The 19,394-nt window shown below is 50.9% G+C and overlaps 2 protein-coding genes across 5 annotated transcripts in view; one reads left to right on the forward strand and one right to left on the reverse strand.

Moving 5' to 3' along the window:
* Window positions 1–551: 551 nt before the first annotated feature.
* The window catches only part of NHSL2 (NHS like 2), a 286,110-nt gene continuing 267,267 nt past the window's right edge, over window positions 552–19,394 (reverse strand). The window contains exons 2-8 of the mRNA XM_068962925.1: window positions 12,718–12,873; window positions 9,729–9,856; window positions 9,227–9,422; window positions 7,314–7,445; window positions 3,616–5,943; window positions 1,753–1,885; window positions 552–876 (exon numbers count right to left, since the gene is read on the reverse strand). Coding sequence (XP_068819026.1) covers window positions 552–876; window positions 1,753–1,885; window positions 3,616–5,943; window positions 7,314–7,445; window positions 9,227–9,422; window positions 9,729–9,856; window positions 12,718–12,873 — 3,398 coding nt within the window. The remainder of the gene's footprint in view (window positions 877–1,752; window positions 1,886–3,615; window positions 5,944–7,313; window positions 7,446–9,226; window positions 9,423–9,728; window positions 9,857–12,717; window positions 12,874–19,394) is intronic.
* Window positions 13,078–17,519, forward strand: RTL5 (retrotransposon Gag like 5). 4 transcript variants are annotated; one of them, XR_011144180.1, is made up of 2 exons: window positions 13,078–13,202; window positions 17,128–17,251. XR_011144180.1 is itself a non-coding variant. In XM_068962125.1 (2 exons), exons 1-2 carry the CDS (start codon window positions 13,359–13,361, stop codon window positions 17,328–17,330), a joined length of 1,770 nt encoding a protein of 589 aa, XP_068818226.1. In that variant the 5' UTR covers window positions 13,313–13,358; the 3' UTR covers window positions 17,331–17,519. The 4 variants fall into 4 exon arrangements, 3 of the variants coding, with proteins under 3 accessions (XP_068818226.1, XP_068818227.1, XP_068818228.1); XM_068962125.1 differs by lacking the exon at window positions 13,078–13,202 and adding an exon at window positions 13,313–14,925 and having other exon boundaries at window positions 17,128–17,519; XM_068962126.1 differs by lacking the exon at window positions 13,078–13,202 and adding an exon at window positions 13,313–16,683 and having other exon boundaries at window positions 17,128–17,256.

Consider the following 19,394-nt stretch of genomic DNA (forward strand, 5'->3'; position numbering starts at 1 on the left):
CCAATCAACCCCATGCCAAAATAAGTGCACACCTGCAAACCTCTCATGGGAGAGAGTTATACTGTGGTTCAAGAGGCATTAGAGTCCTTCTGTTTCTCCATACAAGGTCATCAGGGCGTCGATGAGAAAGCGAATAATCACCATTGGCACCCTATATCTCCTGGGATTGGCAGCCCTCAAACTGCTCTCTCACTGTGCCCCTCAGTGACAGAAGCCAGGGATGGAGTAGCCTGGTGATTGATTGGAAAGATGGCACATGTGCCCTTGCATCTGAGAATTTCTTCTAAGTGCATACCACTGGGGGGAATAAGGAGAAAACCGGTACTCAGTAACGGCAAGATTTTAAGTATGAAAATGTAAAATGTCTGAAGATGATTAAAGTGCCTGATAAATTTAGTTCTAGATGTGGCCTCTCTCCTGCTGTCCAGAGTGTAAGTTAATGTCAAAGAAATGCAGGCTTTTTTGTTATGTTCTTTTTCAAAACCTTCTTTTCCTCTTCCCCCTTCTCTACTCAAGTTTAGTAACTAAACCTTGTTTGCTGAACCCAGGGCTTAGGTACTGGGGTTATCAGGGGTTTTGTAGTCTTTTGAAAATTGTGCAATAATTCGCCGAGCCAGTGGGTTAGTGGTCTTCAGCAGTTCGGCTGCTGAGGGGCGGGACCTTGGAGTTGCCTTGCTTCCCTTCTTCTGTAGCAAGGCCTTGAAATCATCATTTCTGCCAGCATCTAGGTTGGCACTGCCGCTTGACCCTGCAGAGGCAGCCAACTCACTGACTAGAGACTCAGGTGGGTTCCTTACTGGTGAGTGGGAGCTTGGTCTGCTGCTGCCAGCAAAGGTCTCACCAGGTTCCTTCCAGCCAAGCAGCTTTCTTTTGGACCTAAATAAGAGAAAGTGTGCTTTCAGTGAATTCATGCGCAAACATTTCCTAATGCTTCATGTAGTGTCACGAGTGTCAGTGACATGACCTGGGAACTTCCATGCAACAGCTTTGCGAGCAGTTGTACCTACCAGCTTTCTCTCTCTCTGCTAAGTCCTCAGAGTTCCTCGTCTGGTCCCCTGTCCCTATACTCCTTTCAGTCCCCACATCTGGAGTCACTGGGCCTGGGCCTGCAGGCTCAGTCCTGCCCAGGTTCTGGGACCAAGGAAGAATTTCAGGAGTCAAGGCTAGTAGCTCAGTGACTCTGAATCAAGACATCCTGGGAGCTGATCCTGTTCTGAACTTGTGCTCCAACTCCAATAACTGGGCTCTTTCCAGTTTCCTCACCATTGAATCCCTGCTTTGTGCCCCAGTCCAGTAACTGGGTCCCCCTGTGGTCATTCTTTGCCTATAACTGGGTCCCCGTGTGGTCATCCTTTGGCTAAGTTTCTGCTTTGATGCTCAGCCTGGTGTCCCACTTCACTTTTTGATCCTTTTTTTTTTTTTTTTTTGGTACAGGAATTCTATGAAGGGTTAAATGTCTCTGATTGTAGGCAGAGCTGTGAGAGAGCAGATGGAGCCACAATAGGCCATGTGGTTGCTAAGAGACGAGGGGCCTCTCATTCCGCACCTGGTCCTCCCTTCCCTGCCTGCCCCTCCTCCACTTCACCCGAAGATGTCAGTGAATCAGAGATGTGAGGCCCTGGACTGTGTTCACATACGTGGACATCTGAACTTAGTCTCCAGTTTCCAATCTAATGCTTAGAGGTAGCAGTTTTTCTTCTGGTATAAGGAGGGAAGGCAATTATAATGGGAATTAAAGAAATTGGTCCAGACCTGTGGATCACAGTAAATAAATCTTCAGTTGTACGTGAAGCCACAAACACATCATCATCATCTTCTGCAATCCACTCGGCTGTTTTATCACTGATTACACTTTTTTCTTCGGTGCTTGGTTCCACTGAACTCCCTAGGCATAAAAACCAGAAAGAATTACTTTGACCACAATCATTAGGACAAAGCACATTCTCAGATGTATTTCATCTGATGTTCAGAGCAACTCTGGGAGGGAAGCAGGGCAAAAACTTGTCTCCATTCTGCAGAAAACAAGATGTTCCCAAGGTTAGTGATTTGGCCTGCACAATGTGGAGGGAGTGATGAAGACCAGCCTGGCTCCCTGTTTTCTCATGCCTTTTCCATTACAACAATGCTTAGGTTGCCTGAGCATTCTCTTGTTTTAAATGTATCATTTTTAAAACTCAAGGCACTGAGAACAATCTAAAGCAATGACTCAACCAGTGGGTGGAAGTGGGACCTATCTGAATCTCAGAGGGAGCCTGTGAAGTTTGAGGAAGCAGATTCTAAAATTACCTGTGGTTTGACTTGTTTGCTTGTTTTAGTTACAATGATTTAACTTATGTTGAAAATCCAAATCAGCTTAAGGAAGGCCATAAGATTTTGATGTTTGTGTTAAGGGTTTCAGAAAGGATGAGAAACACAGATGAGCCTGGAGGACATTATGTTAAATGAAATAGCCAGTCATCAAAAGACAAATAGTATATAATTCCACATATACGTGGTCCCTATAGGAGTCAAATTCATAGAGACAGAAAGTAGAAGAGTGGCTGCCAGGGGTTGGGGGGAGAGGATGATGGGGAGTTATTGTTGTGGGTACTGACTTCAATTTTGCAAGATGTAGAGAGTTCTGGAGATGGATGGTGGTGATGGTTGCACAACACTATACATGTGTTTAACACCTACTGAACTGTGCACTTAAAAATGGTTGCATGCATGCTAAGTTGCTTCAGTCATGTCCGACTGTTTGCAACCCTATGGACTAGAGCACACCAGGCTCCTCTGTCCATGGAATTCTCCAGGCAAGAATCCTGGGAGTGGCTTGCCATTTCCACCTCCAGGGGATCTTACTGACCCAGTCATTGAACGCATATCTCTTATGTCTTCTGCATTGGCAGGCAGGTTCTTTACCATTAGTGCCACCTGGAAGCCCTCAAAATGCTTAAGATGGTAAATTTTACATTATATGTATTTTACCACAGTTAAAGCAAAAAGAGACAAGAAAAAAAAAAAAAACCTGAAAGGATATGAAATATCATCTAGCTTGGTCTTATGGTTCCAGGCGGAGATAGGCTCAAACCATCCAAGAAAGTGAGCCCCTTTTCCTCTAGAAAACAGAGAAGCTGCTGGTGGTAATATATTACACTGCTTGAAGCCCTCCAGTCTGCCATGGCACTTGAACTCAGACTGGGAGGGTACTTAGTCCCATGCATGAAACTAAATTTAGTGGAAGCTGGTGAAAAGTGCTGTCAAGTGAGATGGAGAGGCGGTTCCTAGGGCAGGAGATGCCTGCCTGAGGAGGAAGATGGGTTCCTAAGGTCTTAGGGTGCTGAGACCTAGTTTGATTTCATTAGCTCACCACTGGGGGTTCCAGCGTAGACTGTTTCATACTGTCCCATACTCCACTGATCGCTGTGGAGATCCCCCCAACCCCCGGATCAGTCCTGACCCCAAGGGCAGTGAGACCAATTTAGAGTAACTCAAACCTCAAGCGGTGTCCACTCTTGACTTGGATGCCCTGGGATCAGGCTCATTATCTGGGGGCATTTGCTTCTGCCTCTGGCACCCCATCCTCACTCGTCTCTTCTGGGATTGAAAGGAAAAGCCCACAGACATTTTACTAACCTGGAGGACTTGCTTCCCTTTCACTGTTGGACTGTAGCATTGAGGTCATCCTTGTGCCAGCAGATGGCAGGTGGTCATCAGTTGGGAGACACTTGGCATCTTCCTCCAGGGTGATGATGGGGCTGAGGGGCAGTCTTGGTTCAGTCACATAGGCCTCCGCTTGAGCCATGGGTGAAGTGAGAGGCAGGTACAGCACGCTGGGCTTTTTTGGTACAGGAGGTGGAATCTTGCCTTTCTTTTTCTCAGCTTCTTCTTGGCTCTGGAGGCTAATTCTTTCAGGCAGGGCTCTCCCCTTAGGGCCCTCATCCTCCATACTTCCCTGGGGAGGTTGCTGTGTTCCTGAGAAGAAAGCACCAGAGGAACTGGAAAAAGGCATGAAAACAAGAGATGAGGGTGCTGTGGACTCCCCTGGGCTTCTGCTCTCAGGGAAGCTGGAGGACTTTGATTTCCGCACCACTGTGTAGATATCTTGAGGGAGTGGCCTTATGTGCTGAATTGAGCTCTTAGGAGTCATAGCCAAGGTAGGCGAAGTTAGTGGGTACTCCTCGGGGACAGATGGTGGCTTGTGGACTAAGCTTGGAGGCCTTCGGGCCAGAGGGGGCTTCTCAGCTATGGGAGGTTTCATCTTCCTCTCTGGCAAGGTGAAGACTTCAGCTCCTGACTCCTCGGCATAATCAGGGCTCTCAATGTCATCTTCCAGCTCAGACTTGCTGACTGACCTCAGGCGAACAGAACGTAAGTCAGACTGAGTAACCATGGGCATGATTGGCTGGTTGGGGCTAGTTTTCTGGGCCAGCTTGGCCCCCAAATTTGTATCTGAATGATGCTGGCTCACCTTGTTTCTGCTTCGGATTGAAATACTCATCCCAGACAGATCCAGGTTGGTTGAAGAGGTCAATGGTAGGTCAAACGATAGCCGTGACTTGGACATTTTCTCCATTGGTGATGTTGGGGGTAGTGATGACTTCCTCTCAGGTACCACTGGACGCACCCGGACACTGCTGCTTGGAGGGGGCAAGTGGCCCAGGGTCAATGACATGGAGACAGTGGGTGTTGGTGTCTCTGACTGGCTGGAGTATCCACTGGAGGGTGACATCAGCCCAGCAGGCCTTCCTGGAGAGGATACCTCCCTGGCCTCCACCTCGATGGAAAGTTGAGAAGGTGTCGTGGCTCTGGAAGTGGAAGGGGAGGCAAGAGACTCTGAGCTGCCCTGAACTTGGGTGCACTCAATGACTGTGGTGCCAGTGGCAGTGCTGGAGCTGGACAAGGATTGGTAGGTGTCACCAGACTTCCAGTCAGTAAGATACCAGTGATGGGCGAATTGTGTACCTTCTGGGTCTTTGAAGGTTGGAACAGCTGGGTGACCCTGAGTATCTGGGTGGGATGAGTGATGTCCTTGGTGTTCCAAGGAGAGACAAAGGCTCCTGGGCCTCTGGTCCTTGGGTAGTACTGACCCACCTTCCGGCAAGAGGACTGGTTCATCTTTGACCAGTGAGACACTGCGAGTCGGAGGGGAAGGCTTCTTCTTGGCCTTTTTGAGTGAGATGCTCTTGGACCTCTGCCTTCTGTGATGGGCCTCCTGTTGGGCACTGAGGGAGGCAATGTTGTCAGCACTGTTACTGCCCTCAGAACTCGTACTGGCATAAGGTAGGGCACAGGCTTCACTGGCCTTCTGCTCCTCCTCATAGTCCACATCCATGGTACCTGTATCTGTGGGTACAGACAGTGACCGCTCCCGGAACCTGCTGGCCCCACCTGGGCCTGTCTCCAGCCTTGAGGTACCACGGGTCAGAAGGCCAATCTTGGAGGGTCGTTCTGATACTTGGCTTCGTTGAGTAGGATGCTGAGAGTAGCCAGCAGGCCCACTGCACCCTGCTGGGCTATCACGAGTGACAAAGAGGGTAGCAGCCTCCTTAGGAACAAGAGGTGGCAGTGTGTGCAGAGAGACCCAAGAATTCCCAGAGGAAGGATTTTTTCCATTTTCATTGACTTGACTGCTCTGAGCAGTGGCACTTGGAGTCACATAGGTAAAAGCATCCCCCTTACGGGAAGCAGAGAATGTCGATTCTGTTGGTCCATTGCAAGAACCAGGAATGCTGTACACCATCCCCATGCTCTCCATTCCAGGGGGTTTTGTGGCACCCCATGCCTGGAGAGGTTCTTCCGGATGACTAGAAGGATTTCTTAGTACTGGTGAGGTGAGATTTGGGAACCGAGCTTCCTGACCAAGTGCAACTCTTCCATGAACACTTTCTGGAACTGAATGGCTGGGCCTGATGTCTGAGGTGGTAGAGCGGGCCACACTGCCTGCTGGGCTGTTGCTGTGACCTGAAGGAGGCAAACACAGAATGTTAGTGGAGTGGTTCGGGATCCTCCAGCAGCAGCTGTCACCAAAGAGACGGAATCACCGATTTTTTGTCAAGAAGCATTTGTCAATAGCTTGGTCAGAATTCCTTGGTTCTTCCTTTCCATAGTTGAGGATGCTGGGGAAGTTGAGTCCTTACCCATCACCACACAGTGAGTCACAGGGTGCCCTTGAATTGTCCAGAGGGCTGCCAAAGACTTTCCAGCTTTTTAAATATATATATATATATATATATATATATATATATATTTAATTGAAGGATGATTGCTTTACAACATTGGTTTGATTTTTGCTATACATCAACATGAATCAGCCATAGGAGGGAGGTTCAAGACGGAGGGGACATACGTACATCTCTGACTTTCCAGCTTTGAATATGCCTTTCAGAGCTGAAGTAGCATGTGGGACAGCCATGGTTTTTTTCCCCCAGGTTTTCACCCCAGGCTCAGGAAGCCACCACAGCCCTCAGCATTCACCTCCCCAGAGATGAGAGCAGAGGCTTTCAAACTGATAAAGGACAGCAGTGTGACCTTCAGTTCCAGCAGCACAGTGGGAGTATGCCACAACTGAAAAGTTCAGTTTGGTTGTATTCTTGGCTTTTTAGATTGGCAACAGGAGAAAGTGAGGATAACTTACAATGTGAGGAAACCATTCAGATGTTGAAAACCCCCAAAGGTTTTCTCATATACATAACAATTATTACTGTTATGAGGATGACGATGAAGATGACTACTCTTATGATAATTTATAATAACTGCCACTGTTTGCTGAACACATACTATGTACTGGGCACATGGTAGGAAAATTACATACAATAACTCTAATCCTCACGACCACTCCATGGGTTGGAACCATCATCCCCATTCACAGATGAAGAAGCCAAGGCTTAAAGAGGTTAGGGAACTTGGCTAAGGCCTCACAGTTAGGGAGTGGAGAGGCCAGAATTTGTATTCACATTTCTCTGGTCTGTGCTCTTTGGATGGCATTCATTTAATGGCAGTAATGATTTTGTGAAGATGCTACTTTTAGTGATGATTTCCTTCTTTATCCGCCTAAAGTTGACATATAGAGCTATATTCTACTTATAATGGGAAACAATAACATAACAAATTTATTAGCCTAGAGATCTCCTGTCCATTTTCAGTTGCTGCCCTTTACAAAAGGCTTTTGGTTATCCTTAATTACTATTAATATATTGCCTTTTTCAAGATGTCCAAAGTCCCCCTCTCCCCCAATCACTCCTGTTCTCTGTCACAGCAATAACACTTGGGTTGCAGAAATGGTAAGAGTGAGCAAGGGAAAAGGTTTGGGGGATCAGCTATGGTGGGGTCACCTTGGTCTCGCTGGGAATAGTTAGAGAATCCAATAATGGTCCTCCTCCGCCTCAGGGTGGACTTGGGGTTCACGGCTGTCTCTGTGTTAAACAACGAGTGTCGCAAACTTGCATGTTTATCAAACTGCTGCCCTGTAGCCAAAATAAAGACACTTGGGTGCATCCTGGTTTCTGTTCACAGTATGGTAGAAACTGGCCTGAGGTAGACAGAAGGGATGATGGCAGTAGCGATGAGAATGAATAGCATTCAGGCAGGTGACCCTTCTTCCCCATCCCTCCCATCTAGGCCCTGGGCACCCGCAGCTCCAAAGCATGCATGCTGAATTTCAGAGGTCCACCCTGTGAGTCTTAGGTGGTGGAGAGCTGTGGTTTTCAATCCTGGTTTTATATTGAAATAAACTGGGTGGCTTTTCAAACTCTAACAACTGGACCCCATCTCAGAACACTTAACACTCTGGGAATATGGCCCAGGTAGAAGCATTTTCTCAGACTCCCCAGGTGATTGTTCAGATGTACAACCTGGGGTGAGAACCCCTGAAGTGGAGAGACAGGTTGAGACTAGATGTTGTTTGACTGCAATCTTTTCTCAGAGAATGGTTTAACTTGGGCCAATGAGTACCTCCAAGAAATTGCCCCATCCCGGCATCCAGGAAGCAGTCAGATAACCTGCCCTCCAGCCCCCTGATCATGTTTGATCAAAGTTCACCCTGCGTGGTGACTGAGATCTACTTTTCTCAAAGCACCGGCTCAGTCTTTGCTTCTATGGAGTTGCTAGGGCAGGGACAGGGTGAGGGCAGCGGAGTGAAGTTTGCTGCTTCCCACCACTGTCTCTCTTTCAGCGGCTGGCTAACCAAATCCTCCCCTCTCAGTCCCATGGACACATAGGTACCCCCCTCCCCAGTAAGTGGCTCTGTGGACAAAACACAGGGCCAGCCCCATGGAGGGCAAGGTAGAAGTTCAAAAACAAAGTGCCCACCATCACTTTGTGAGCTTTTCCTCTTGGCCCTCACACATCTGAGTATATCTCCTGAGGCTCTGAGCTGTTTCCTGCCTCTGATTTCCTGAGATGACACCACTGGCATCAGATGACCTCATATCTAGGGAGTATCACCACCTGTGGCCAGAGCTGTCCTTATCATCTTCATCAGCTTTTTCCAGCATACCACAGGCCAATGCTGGCTCACAGGGTGCCTCCGGTCCCCTTGGGTTAGGAGGTCTTGATCTCATCAAGTTGTTGGCCCTATCTCCTGAAATGGTTGACCTTCCTCCTCTTCCACTTATAGCTGGTGAAGTGTGGTGAATGAATTAATAATGGGCATGGTAGAGGGTTCCACATGTACCCAGAGAAAAACCCAGCTGAGCTGTGTACAGTATTTTTCCCATCTCAAGGTAGTACCGGGTTCCTCTTTGATCTTACACAATAGGAGGCGGCCCACCCCCACTAGGAGATGGAGTGACCACTCAAAGTGCTGCAAGGCCCTTGGTCTGTGCTCTGTGTCTGATCTTACTATTTACCACCAGCACCCTGAACCCCACACGTCCCCTGAAACTCCTATCTGTGTGCTCAAAACCCAGCTTCTGGCACAAGTTTTCTTTCCCCAAACCAAACATAACTCATACACTCTAAGTTTCCACAATGCTCCAAAGAGCACACAAATTCATAAAGTTTTAGAGTTTTCTGGTAAGAGAGTTTCCTTTGCCATCAAATGGTCTCAGTTAGCATGGCAGGGCCAGTAGAAAGTGAAGAAAGAGCATGCCTCCATTCCCTGGTGAGATTCACGACCTTGACAGTGCGGGGTGAGCCAGTAGCCAAGAAAGTCTTGCTCCCTCCCCCAGCACCCAGTGCATTTGGACAGGATGATCTATAGTTGGCATGGAGGGAAGCGAACAGAGGTGATGCTAAGCAACTCTACCGGAGACGTTGATGGGCACGATGTCAGAGTGTGTGGGACAAGACTGAAGCCACCGCTTCTCCTCTAGGATGGGCAGAGAAAAGGGGCTATTCCAGGCAGCTTGCTTGTCGGCTGTGGTAGGCAGGCTCGGGGAGGCCTCAGGGGCCCTCACACCCTGCATGGTAGTCTCATCCTCGCTCAGCTGCCATTTTGTGGGCTGTTGGGAAAGAAGGTGATGGGAAGGGTGTGCTTCCAACTGGAGATGAGCTGTGCCCACAGGATGGCTGTCTAGGCAGGGTGGTCAGAAGCTTCATCTGGGAGGCAGGAAAGCATGGATAGGCTGCCAGGCCAGATGCCTGCTGTGCAGGGCCCACCTCAGTGGGGCCTCGGGATGGCTCTGCTGGTGAGCAGAGGTAAGTAGCAGCTTCCAGTGGGTAATGAAAGTTGTTTCAGGTCCCCCGTCAAAGGGCGTGGGGCAAGCTCTGCATGCTGGCTCTCCCAGGTCGGGGAAGAGGCAACTCACCATCAGTACAAACTCCAGACGCCTGGCAGACTGGAGCCTTGGGCTGGGGGTGGGCTCAGGGGCCTCATCAGCAGAGCGGAAGGTCTGCCCCAGAAGTCTGGCCTCCGAGTACTGTTCCTCATAGTCTTCTGAAAAACAGCACAGTGGATACACACTCTAGGGAGCCACGGCCAAGCGCCGGGCTGGGGGCTCCTGCTCTAGCTGCCAGGTCTGACTCGCATTGTTTAAGTTAGTTCCCAGCGTCTGAGCCTCTGGATTCAGGAATGGAAAAAATGCCTACTTCCTACGAGGAGAAAAGAGAGTCAATGGATTTGAGTTGTGCTGGTTCAGGGACTAAGCCTTTGTCTCCATGGCCCCCATGGTAAGGGTTCAACTCAGGGAAGAGGCTCAGGATGCAGATGCCTTTGGCCACTCTTTGCTCCAAGGCCCTCTCTTTGAAGCCCTGCAGCTCTCAAGGTTTTTACGCAACCCTTCCAGGGACATGACCTGTGTGAAGCACAAAGAAATATGCCTTGGAAAGTCCAATGTAGAAGTTTCCCTTGGATGCCGAGAACTCTTACCTCAGCCTCTAAGGGCTTGGTTCCCTGCACCTTAGCCCCACTGTGGTGGGGGGCGATGTCAGTTCCAGTGGGGCTAAGGTGAAAGAGAGGGAAGGCAGAGGTAGTGGCAGAGGAGAAAGAGAAGTTTAGGGCATTGTCAGGGAATAAGAAGGATGCAGAAGGTTTGAATGGGTTTTATTTAAGTGATGGATTCAATGAATGAAGGAAGGAAGTGAGGCTAAAGAACCAACAGTCAGAGCTTGCACATTTGAACAGAGACTTGAAGAATCATAGAAACTTGGAGTCAGGAGGGGCCTCGAGGGTTCTCTGGCCCAATGTTTCATTCTAGGCTCCCGTTTCCTCCTCAGCAGCCCTTCCAGGTGTTTCTTCAGCCTCCGCACACACCTGCCTGCAGAGAAAGGAAGCAGCCTTCCCCCCAAGGTGGCTCATTCCATCCAAGGACAGTTAGGGCTGGCAGGCATATGGAAAGTTCTTCCTTATCTTGAGGTGAAATCCACCTCCCCCTAGGTTTCCACCCACCTGTCCTCATTCTGCCCATGGCGGTAACACAGAGCACACTGACTCTTTCTGCATGGCGGCTCCTCTCATCAGAACACAAGGCTTACGGTGTCCCTTGGAATCTTGCTTCTCTAAGCTTGCCACTGCCCTGGCAGGGAGGTGGGGGTCATGGCTGTTGTCCAGTTGGGTGGCCACTCTGAAGTTTTCTATTCTCCATAAAAGTTAGCCTTTGTTGGTAATGCATAAATGACAGCTGGTAAGACCTCTTTTCGCTTTTAATGTTCATTCAACACATGCCCTCTTGCAGATGCAGCCCTACGCCAGGTGCTCCCAGAAACCTGAGAGTTCTAAGAGATGTGATCTTTTACATTGAGAAGCCCAGTCTGGTTAGGTGGACAAAATATATACCTGGGATTAGCAGAAGAATGAGTGAATGAACAAATGAATAAGTGAAAGGAAAATTAGTTCAGAACTATACAAGTCCTTTTGAGCTAGATGGTACAAAGGGCCTTGTATGACTGCTTAGGGAGGGAATGATGCAAAGTGAAGAACTAGCGTTAAGGGTCTTCTTGGAGTCAGCAAGTATAGAACTTGGAAGAAAGTCTAAGGATTGGAGTGAGAAAGAGGGAGGAAGGGCTTCTCTGCTTGGAAAAGAGCCTCGAGTGGGACAACGAGTGCCTGGAGGGTATAAGGAGCTTGTGACTAGCACTGGGGTTTTATTTGTATTTTTTTCTTGAGATCTAATTTACCTACAGTAAAGTACACAAATCTTCAGTGTGCAGTTCAGTGAATTCTGATATATGCATGCCCCTTGTAATCTCCATCCAGATATTTGCAGCACCCTGAGTTTCTCTCCTAGCATTGAGTTTTAATCCTCTTGCCACTTACACTGGATAAATCCCACTGGTCAATGTGTATGTTTTTCATATTGTAAGATCTATTAGGGACCACGTTGTTTTTTTCTTTTACCTTAATTTTAACATTGTGTCTAGATCAGCCCAGTTCCAAAGGACACCAGTCAGGAGCTGATGTTGCATTTTATCAGTATCATTTTACCCAGCTGCCAGATACTGTTGCTAATTGGTTTAGGAACACCCTATTTTTAGTTCTCACAAAATTCTGCCATGTGGGGAACTGGAATCCCCATTTTGAAGATGACTGACTAATCTGAAGCTCAGAGAGGTTGGGTAATATGCATGAGGTCACACAGCTAGTTAGGTGTGGGATTCAAACCAGATTCTGGCTCTGTCTGATTTCAAAGTATGGGTTTTCTCATTCCACCTGGTGCAAGCAGTCTGACTGCTCAGGTGTTATGACTGGGCTGTTTCTCTGGTTGTGTGGACCCAGCTTTGTGTACAAGGTGCTCATCAGAATACCTCAAAGACACTGAGTTGGGAATTGGGAATGAGATGAAGTCTGAGTGTTGTGTATTGGGCTTACTTGGTGAGGCAGGAGTGACCCAGGAGACACATGAACAAGGTTATTTCAAAAGCAGAGAGAGTGAAGCCCAGAGAGGGAGACCCTGTTGATGCCTCATTTGTCTTCAGGTGCCAGAATTCCAAAGGCTTGGGTGATGTGGCAAGAGAAGACCTGAGGGTATGTGGACCCACATTTTTGGAGTCTCTCATCTAGTGTTCTTTGTAAATGACTTGACTCATGGCTCTGTCTCGGCCTCTGTCCCTTTTCCCTCAGAGACAAGTGAACTGAATAAAAGTAAGGGGGGAGCAAGGGGTGTAAAGAGCCTTAAAATTAGGGTCTTTTGGAGTCAGTAGTTTGGAAGGTGAAAGAGAGCAAGTGTGTCTTTTGTTTTTCAATAGGTTTTCTACTATTCTCGCTTTTTCTCTCGCGGGTCCCTGTCCTTTCTTCGTCGCCTCCCTCTAGCCGCTGCTGGGCCCGTGGCCTCTGGCCGCAGCCCCCCTCCCTCTCAGTACCTTGCAACAGGCTCTGGAGATTGAGCTGCGCCTCGCGAAGCAGCTCCTCTACACTCGGGGGCCTGCCCGAGGAGAGGAACACGTTCACTGGCTGTCGCCATGACGACCTCGAGTGGGCAGTCGCTGTCGCATTTTCCCGACCCGAGTTAGCTGCAGCTAGGGAAGGAGAGAGGCAGTGAGAGGCGCCGCCAAGCGGGGGGGCGGGGGGGTTTGAGGGGGGCGGCACGCAGCGGCCAGTGGGCTCCCGCGGTTCCCTAAGACCCGCCCCTGCCGGGGGTGGGGGGTGGTGGCGCGGGCCGCGCTTAAAAGGCGGGGACGCGCCAGCCGCAAGATTTTTCCTCGACAGATCGTGCCGCAGTCAGTTCCCTACCTCGCCGCCAGCCTCCGCCCGCCCGATTGCCGCCTCGCTGCCTCGCCGCCCGCCTTCTCCGCCTGGCGCCTCCCGGCTCCCGCCGCCGCCCGCCCTTTGCGATCCCCGGGACGAGGTAACGCGCCCCGGGCGGAGCCGCCAGGCCTTCCGAGCTCGCTCCAGTGGGTGTGGCTCGGCCCCTCGCGCGCCCCGCCGCGGCCCCCGGCTCCTCTCACGGCCCTATCTCCCCATCCCACCCCTGCCCGCAGCCCCAGGGCCCCGGCTAGTCCTGATGTCCGAGGCGGCCGGCAATCTCAATAGCCTCCGCATGGCGAACGTGGCCCTGCGAGAAGAATTAAATGCCCTTCGCGGGGAGAATGCCAATCTGGGCCTTCAGCTCGGCAGAGCCCTGGCCGAGGTCAATTCCTTGCGGGGCAATGTCTCGAGCTACATGCGCTGGCCGGTCCCCGGGGTGCCCGCCCTTTCTGAGGAGAACTTTGAGTTCCCGCTCAGTGAGATCGACGCCGCTCCCGAGGGAGAACTGCCCTTCCTGTGCTGGCCTCCCCCGCGCACCGAGCCCGAGTGTGCCCCGGACGAGCTGTTGATTAGCGTGATCCAGGATTGCGGTACTTCCGGCGCACCCACCGACCCACCCCCGATGCCCAGTCCACCCCCGCCGGCGCTGCCCCCGTCTCCGGCCAAGGAGCTGCCCCCGCAGCCTCTTCTGCCGCCGCTGGAGCGGCCTGAGATAGAGCCCTTCTCGGGCGACCCAGTCTACCTGGCTGAATTCTTGATGCAGCTAGAGACTTTCATAGCCGACCATGAGGATCATTTCCCCGGGGGCGCTGAGCGGGTGGCCTTTCTGATCTCCTTTTTCGCTGGTGAAGCCAAGGACTGGGCCGTCTCAGTCACCCAGGAAGGAAGCCCCCTGCATGCCAACTTTCCGCGCTTCCTAGATGAAATCCGTAAGCAATTCTGTGGCCCCATTCCCCCAAGCGTGGCAAAAAAAGCCATCCGCAAGCTCAAGCAGGGAGACTGTACCCTGGGCAGCTATGCAGATGCTTTTCAGTTCCTGGCTCAATTCTTGTCTTGGGATGACTGCCGCCTTCAAAACCAGTTCCTCAAAGGCTTGTCAGAGTTCTTCCGCAAGGAGCTCTTATGGTCAACTGAAATGGCCGACCTGGACGAGCTGATTCTCGAGTGTGTGGAGATAGAAAGAAAAGTGCGTGTCCCCAAGCCAATGCCACTCCCTGGGGTTCGCAATATCTTCTTCCCTTTTGCAGCAGACCGTAATCTCGAAGGTGAAGAGGGAGAAGAGTGCCACAGTGGGGATCAAGATGAAGAGGCACGCAGGCGCAGGATTCTCAACAAGGACCAGCGGAGGCGCGTGAGAGCAATCCAGCAAGAGACCAGGGGGGAGGAGGAGGAGAAGAGGAGGAAGAGGGAGGAAGAGATGAGGAAGGAGCTGAAACAGAAAGGGGAGGAGGACGGGGAGGAGGAGGAAGAAGAGGAGGCGGAAGAGGAGGAGAAAGAAGAGGAGGAGGAGGAGGGGATGAGGAAGAAGAGGAAGAAGGAGGAGGAAGATCAGAGTAAGGATAAGAAAGAAGAGGAACATGAGGGTGGCCGCCAGGAACCAGAGCAGGAGCCCGCGCAAGAGCCCGAGCAGGAGCAGGAGACAGAGGATGAGACCCAAGACGATGACCTGGATGAGCTGATGGAGATGGAGCCCACCTATGCCAACGCTTCATCCCAGACTTCTGGCTACTATCATGAAAACTTCCTAGATGTGTCGCCTCCCATCATACAGCCCAGCAGACGCAGGAACCAGAATCGACTCCCACTTCTGGAGGGCCTTCCAGGTACCAATTCACCATTCTACAGTTCACCGCCGCTAATTCGCCGCGCAGGTCGCCTGGGGCAACGCCAAATTCGACGCCGGCCCCCAGTGCTATTTCGCCTCACTCCGAGGCAGGGGGGCCACCGGGCTGCACGGGGCCGTATTCGCGTGTGAGAGCTGGAGTGAGCTGCCCCCTCCCCCACAACACACCCTTCCACTGTGTTCCCTGCCCCTGCTTTCGCTGCCACACCTGCCTCATTCACTGACCAGCACTTAAGGGAGTTACAGACCTGCAGAACCCGAAGACCTGGAGGACTCCAGACCATCCCATGACCTTGACTGGGGAGTGACACTCGGGAAAGGAGGGCGCGGTGATAGGTCTCCTCTCGGTGTGCACTCTGCTCATACCTGCCAGGATCTAGAGAGCAGGTTTATGGGCCTGCTCCCATAAATGAACTGGTCACCCTCTTGTATTTCCCCTCTAGTTCCAAGCCCTCACCTTTCCTGTGTTAATTCACACTGTATTCTATGGTTTCATCCTCTGGCTGGCTAACCTGGACTTCACCCAATGGCTCACTGCTCTGCCCCGGGCAGGCTCCACTGAACTTCTAAAGCCACTGAAGCCACTTAGTAGGTATAATTGGTGGACAGCAGGATGCTATCAAGAAACGTACCTGGAAGCCTACACTTGCTTCAGGTCACCCCTCCAGCAGGAGGGCCCTGAAGAGGCCCCTCCAATTAGCCCAGTGAGAGAATGCAAAGCCACATGTCTAGTGGATCACCCAGCTGAGACCTGTCTTCAACTGACTGAGCAAGCTGGTTCCACCTTCCCACAGACCATGGGCTTAGGGCCTGAGAGCTCGCCAGATCTGGGACCCTTTCCTCTTACTTCACTGCTCTCCTGGGCATCCCTAGTGGACACAGCCCAATATTCCATGCCCTACTCCTTTCCTTGACATTGCCTAAACGGTAGGCAGTTAGGCCGGGGCGGAGGAGGAGAAAGCAGCAGCAACAACTCAATTTGACCCTGTAAGGAGTGACTCTTTCCTTAGGGATGGTGGCCTCCTCCGCTGGCCAGGCCTTGGACTGCAGTCTCCAGCCGCAGGTCTTGGCCGAAGATTTGCCATTCTTGGGGTTCCAGAGGTGGGTTAATTGGCCTTTCCTTCCCAGAATGCCAGAGAGAGAGGTCCAAAGCCTGCTCTTCAACTCCAATGTGAAGGACTCCTTAGTACTGAGAGGAGAGAGGAAGGTTCTCTCTACAGAGACTGCCTCCTGCAGCTTTGCAACCGGGATGACCTCACGTCTCTCACATGAGGGGCAAGCCATAGCCTGATGCTGGGCATTGAGCAGATGGTGAGGTTTCAGAGGTTGACTGCCTCCTAGTAACTCCTGGGGCTTCTGGGTCCTAACCTAGGGGCCTTCACAGAGACCTGCTGCTGGCCTTGGGTCCAGAAGACACGGTTCTGCAGTGAAAAGTACATACTATGTCACTCTGGCTACAGAATGGCAGCCAGATCCACTGATGGCCTGAACTGCCCTCCACACTGGCCTTCCTGCACAGGGCCTGGCGGCTGGGCAAGTGCAGCCAAAGTGTCTGTGGCCAGAGGGAAGAAAACATAGTCAATTAAACCTCTGTTCCTCACTGGAGTCTGACAGATAACCTCAGCCCAGCCTTAGGAGTTTGAGCTCAGAGGCAAGAAAAAGGAGCAGGAGGAAGAGGAGTCACAGAAACCCAGTCCTCCGACTGGTTTCCGGTGAGGTCTCTATTCATCAGTGGGAGGTAAGAAGCACTTCTGTTGCTCACACATTTCTCAACCTGGGGATTGGTGGAGCCAGGTTCCTATAACCTGTTGCTATCTTTTAAAAAGGCTACTCCCTTCTCCAAGTAGAAAAGTAATACATAATCATTATAGAAAATTTGGCAAATAGAGAAAATGATGGGGATCCAAAAGCCACATTCAGAATCCCACCACACAGATGAGCCACACTCTTAACGCTTTGCTGCCTTTCTTTCTAGTGTGTTCTTGCCACGTCTTTTCAAAGCTGAGATCTGTGAGCTCTTGATCAGCAGGATTTAAAATGGCTGCCACCTATGTAATCACACAGACTGAATAACATTTGAGCTTTCTCCTAATGTGTTGGACATGTCAATTGCCTGGTTTTCCCCATCCCCACCAGTTCAAAAGTAAATAAGCTTGTAAAGAAAATTTTGTCTGTTTTTCAGCTATTTTCTCAGGAGAGAGTTCCAGAAGGAGGCCTGCCATTCTTCAAAGCTGTGGACTCTTGTTTGCTGATGGTCAATCAACATTCTGGCCCTGCTGCCCATGTCCCTGTCAGAGAAGTCCAAAGGACAGGTGCCTTCCACCCACGCTTCCAGGGACCCCTCATCACAGGCCCTGCCTGTTCCCATGGTGCTTTTCATCCTGAGCCCATGTAGCCTCGGCCAGGAAAAGAACAGTTGAGCAGTGAGCTGGTTTGTGGCTCTCTGGTGGCAAGGGAGCTTGGGCTCCCCTTTGACCCTCTTCCCCTCCTTTCCCAGATCTTCAATATTGTGATCTAACAGCCACAATAGCTGTAAGAGGAACTATGGGCTTTGGGCTATTTCTTGGGTTTAAAGAGGGGTGGGTGGGGGTGGGCGTATGCATGCAGGGGTATGAGGGCAGCCCAGGGATTCCCAGAGACCCGGGGAGAAATCATTTGAAACCAATGTGTTATTGTTGTTTTACTGTGTTGTGAAGATGAGAAATTGTTCTGTACGCTAAAGCTTTCTCCTCAATAAAAAGATAAAGGGTGTGTAAAGACTGTGTTTCTCTGGGTTATTGAGCAAGCACAGAAGACCACCTAGGAGGCATTAGGTACTTCCCAGGCACTTCGCCTGGATCAACCCTAGCCTGAAGCCTTGAAGTCCTTCAAACTAAGGGCTCCAGCCTACTGAATCTGTGAATGGCAGAAGCTATCAGGAGGGAAGTGGAGGGACTAGGCATATTAAAAAACAGCATTAGTTCTCCACTAATATAAAGATACAAGCGTCCTAGCCTTACCATCCTGTAACAGTGCAGTCCCCCTGGCCTCCAAACACAACACACACGCGCACACAGGACTTTGGACGGAGGGAGTGGGGAAGGGGGAAGGCCCTTCCACTTCTTGGCACTAGATGGCGCTATGGGGCATCAGTGAGAAAGCTGGTGAAGATTTTCAAATACACTCTCAGAGCAAGTCCACGCAGACACTGTCCAGCAAGTATCCACTGCTCCTCACAGACTGTGGGCTCAGAAGAAACTGAATCCCATTCTGGGATTTGCTCAAGTTTCCCAGGCATGAGCTGAATTTTCCCCACCTGGGACAGTGGGTGAGAACGCTTATGGAGTCCCTACCAGTGGCTCTGCCAGGGACTTCACACCCGTTATCTCATTCATCTCACTCTCCTCTTACAGATGAGGAAACTGAGGCTTAGAAAGGAGAAAGCCTGGCCCAAGGTTTACAGCTGCTAAGTGGCGCTATCGTAGCACCACAGCTGCCCATTTCTCAGCTCTAGGGATGCTTCACCCCTCTCCGCCTCCCTCTACTGGCCCTCCAACAGGGTCTGTCCTGCCCTGCCCACCACCGTACAGACATGCTGTGAGAAACAAAGCCCGGCATCAGATGTGCGCTTGCTTTGCCTCTTTATGGGGAAGGAACAAAGGGAAGGAGGGAGAAAAGAGGGCGGAAACTAGCGTGTTTCTGACCGTGTGCCAGGCACTTTCACCACATTTCATTCCCACACTCAGTGAAGAAGGTAATGGTGTCTTCTTTTAGAACTGAGGGACCTGAATTTCAGAGATACTAGGTTGCATGGTGGACTCGGGTCATTGTGACTCCCAGATTTACACTCTGTCATTTCTGATACTCCAAGCCTTTTCCCAAGAAAGCCCCGCGACATGCTCAAGCCTTAACCTGACTGGATTCTGGGTCTTTGCCAAAGCAACCAGGTGCCCGATCTCTGGAAGTTCCAGAACCAGCCAGTTCTGTCCTTCAGGGAAGGGCCTGAAGAGCAAGGCAGGCCAGTGGCAGGGCTGATTTTATGGAGATGAATATGCATGAGTGTGTGGCTGACAACTGCCTCCTCTTGGGGAGGAACAAGGCTGTGGGGCCATGAGAAGCATCAGTGAGTACTGGAGCTCCCCTTTCTGCTTGAGGGGATCAGATTAAGTCTCCAGCACCCAATGGAGTTTCTCATGCCATTTCAGGGAGAGCTAGGTGATCCCAGACTGCATATGTGATGGCCTGTCAAAGGAGGTGGGGGCAAGTAAGAGCAGGCTCAGCCTTGCCAACCCTTGCAGTGGGGAGCCCTGAGAGTATAGAAAAAAGAACCCTGTATTCCAGTCTGGTCACACCACTGACTGGATTTGGGACCCTGTGTGACTCCCAATCCTGCTTAGGACATAGTTTCCTCATCCATATAGTCCCCTGGACCCAGCACACAGCTACCCAGCACAGGTATTAGCATTTCAT

Source organism: Capricornis sumatraensis, chromosome X (genome assembly GCF_032405125.1).
Source record: "Capricornis sumatraensis isolate serow.1 chromosome X, serow.2, whole genome shotgun sequence".
Lineage (NCBI taxonomy): Eukaryota > Metazoa > Chordata > Mammalia > Artiodactyla > Bovidae > Capricornis > Capricornis sumatraensis.

Bases quoted from the DNA above. Each gene is read 5' to 3' on its own strand.
- RTL5 (XM_068962125.1), top strand. From the start codon at position 13,359: ATGTCCGAGGCGGCCGGCAATCTCAATAGCCTCCGCATGGCGAACGTG. The intron at 14,926-17,127 runs GTACCAATTCAC...TCTGTTTTTCAG, and splicing joins ACTTCTGGAGGGCCTTCCAG to CTATTTTCTCAGGAGAGAGT.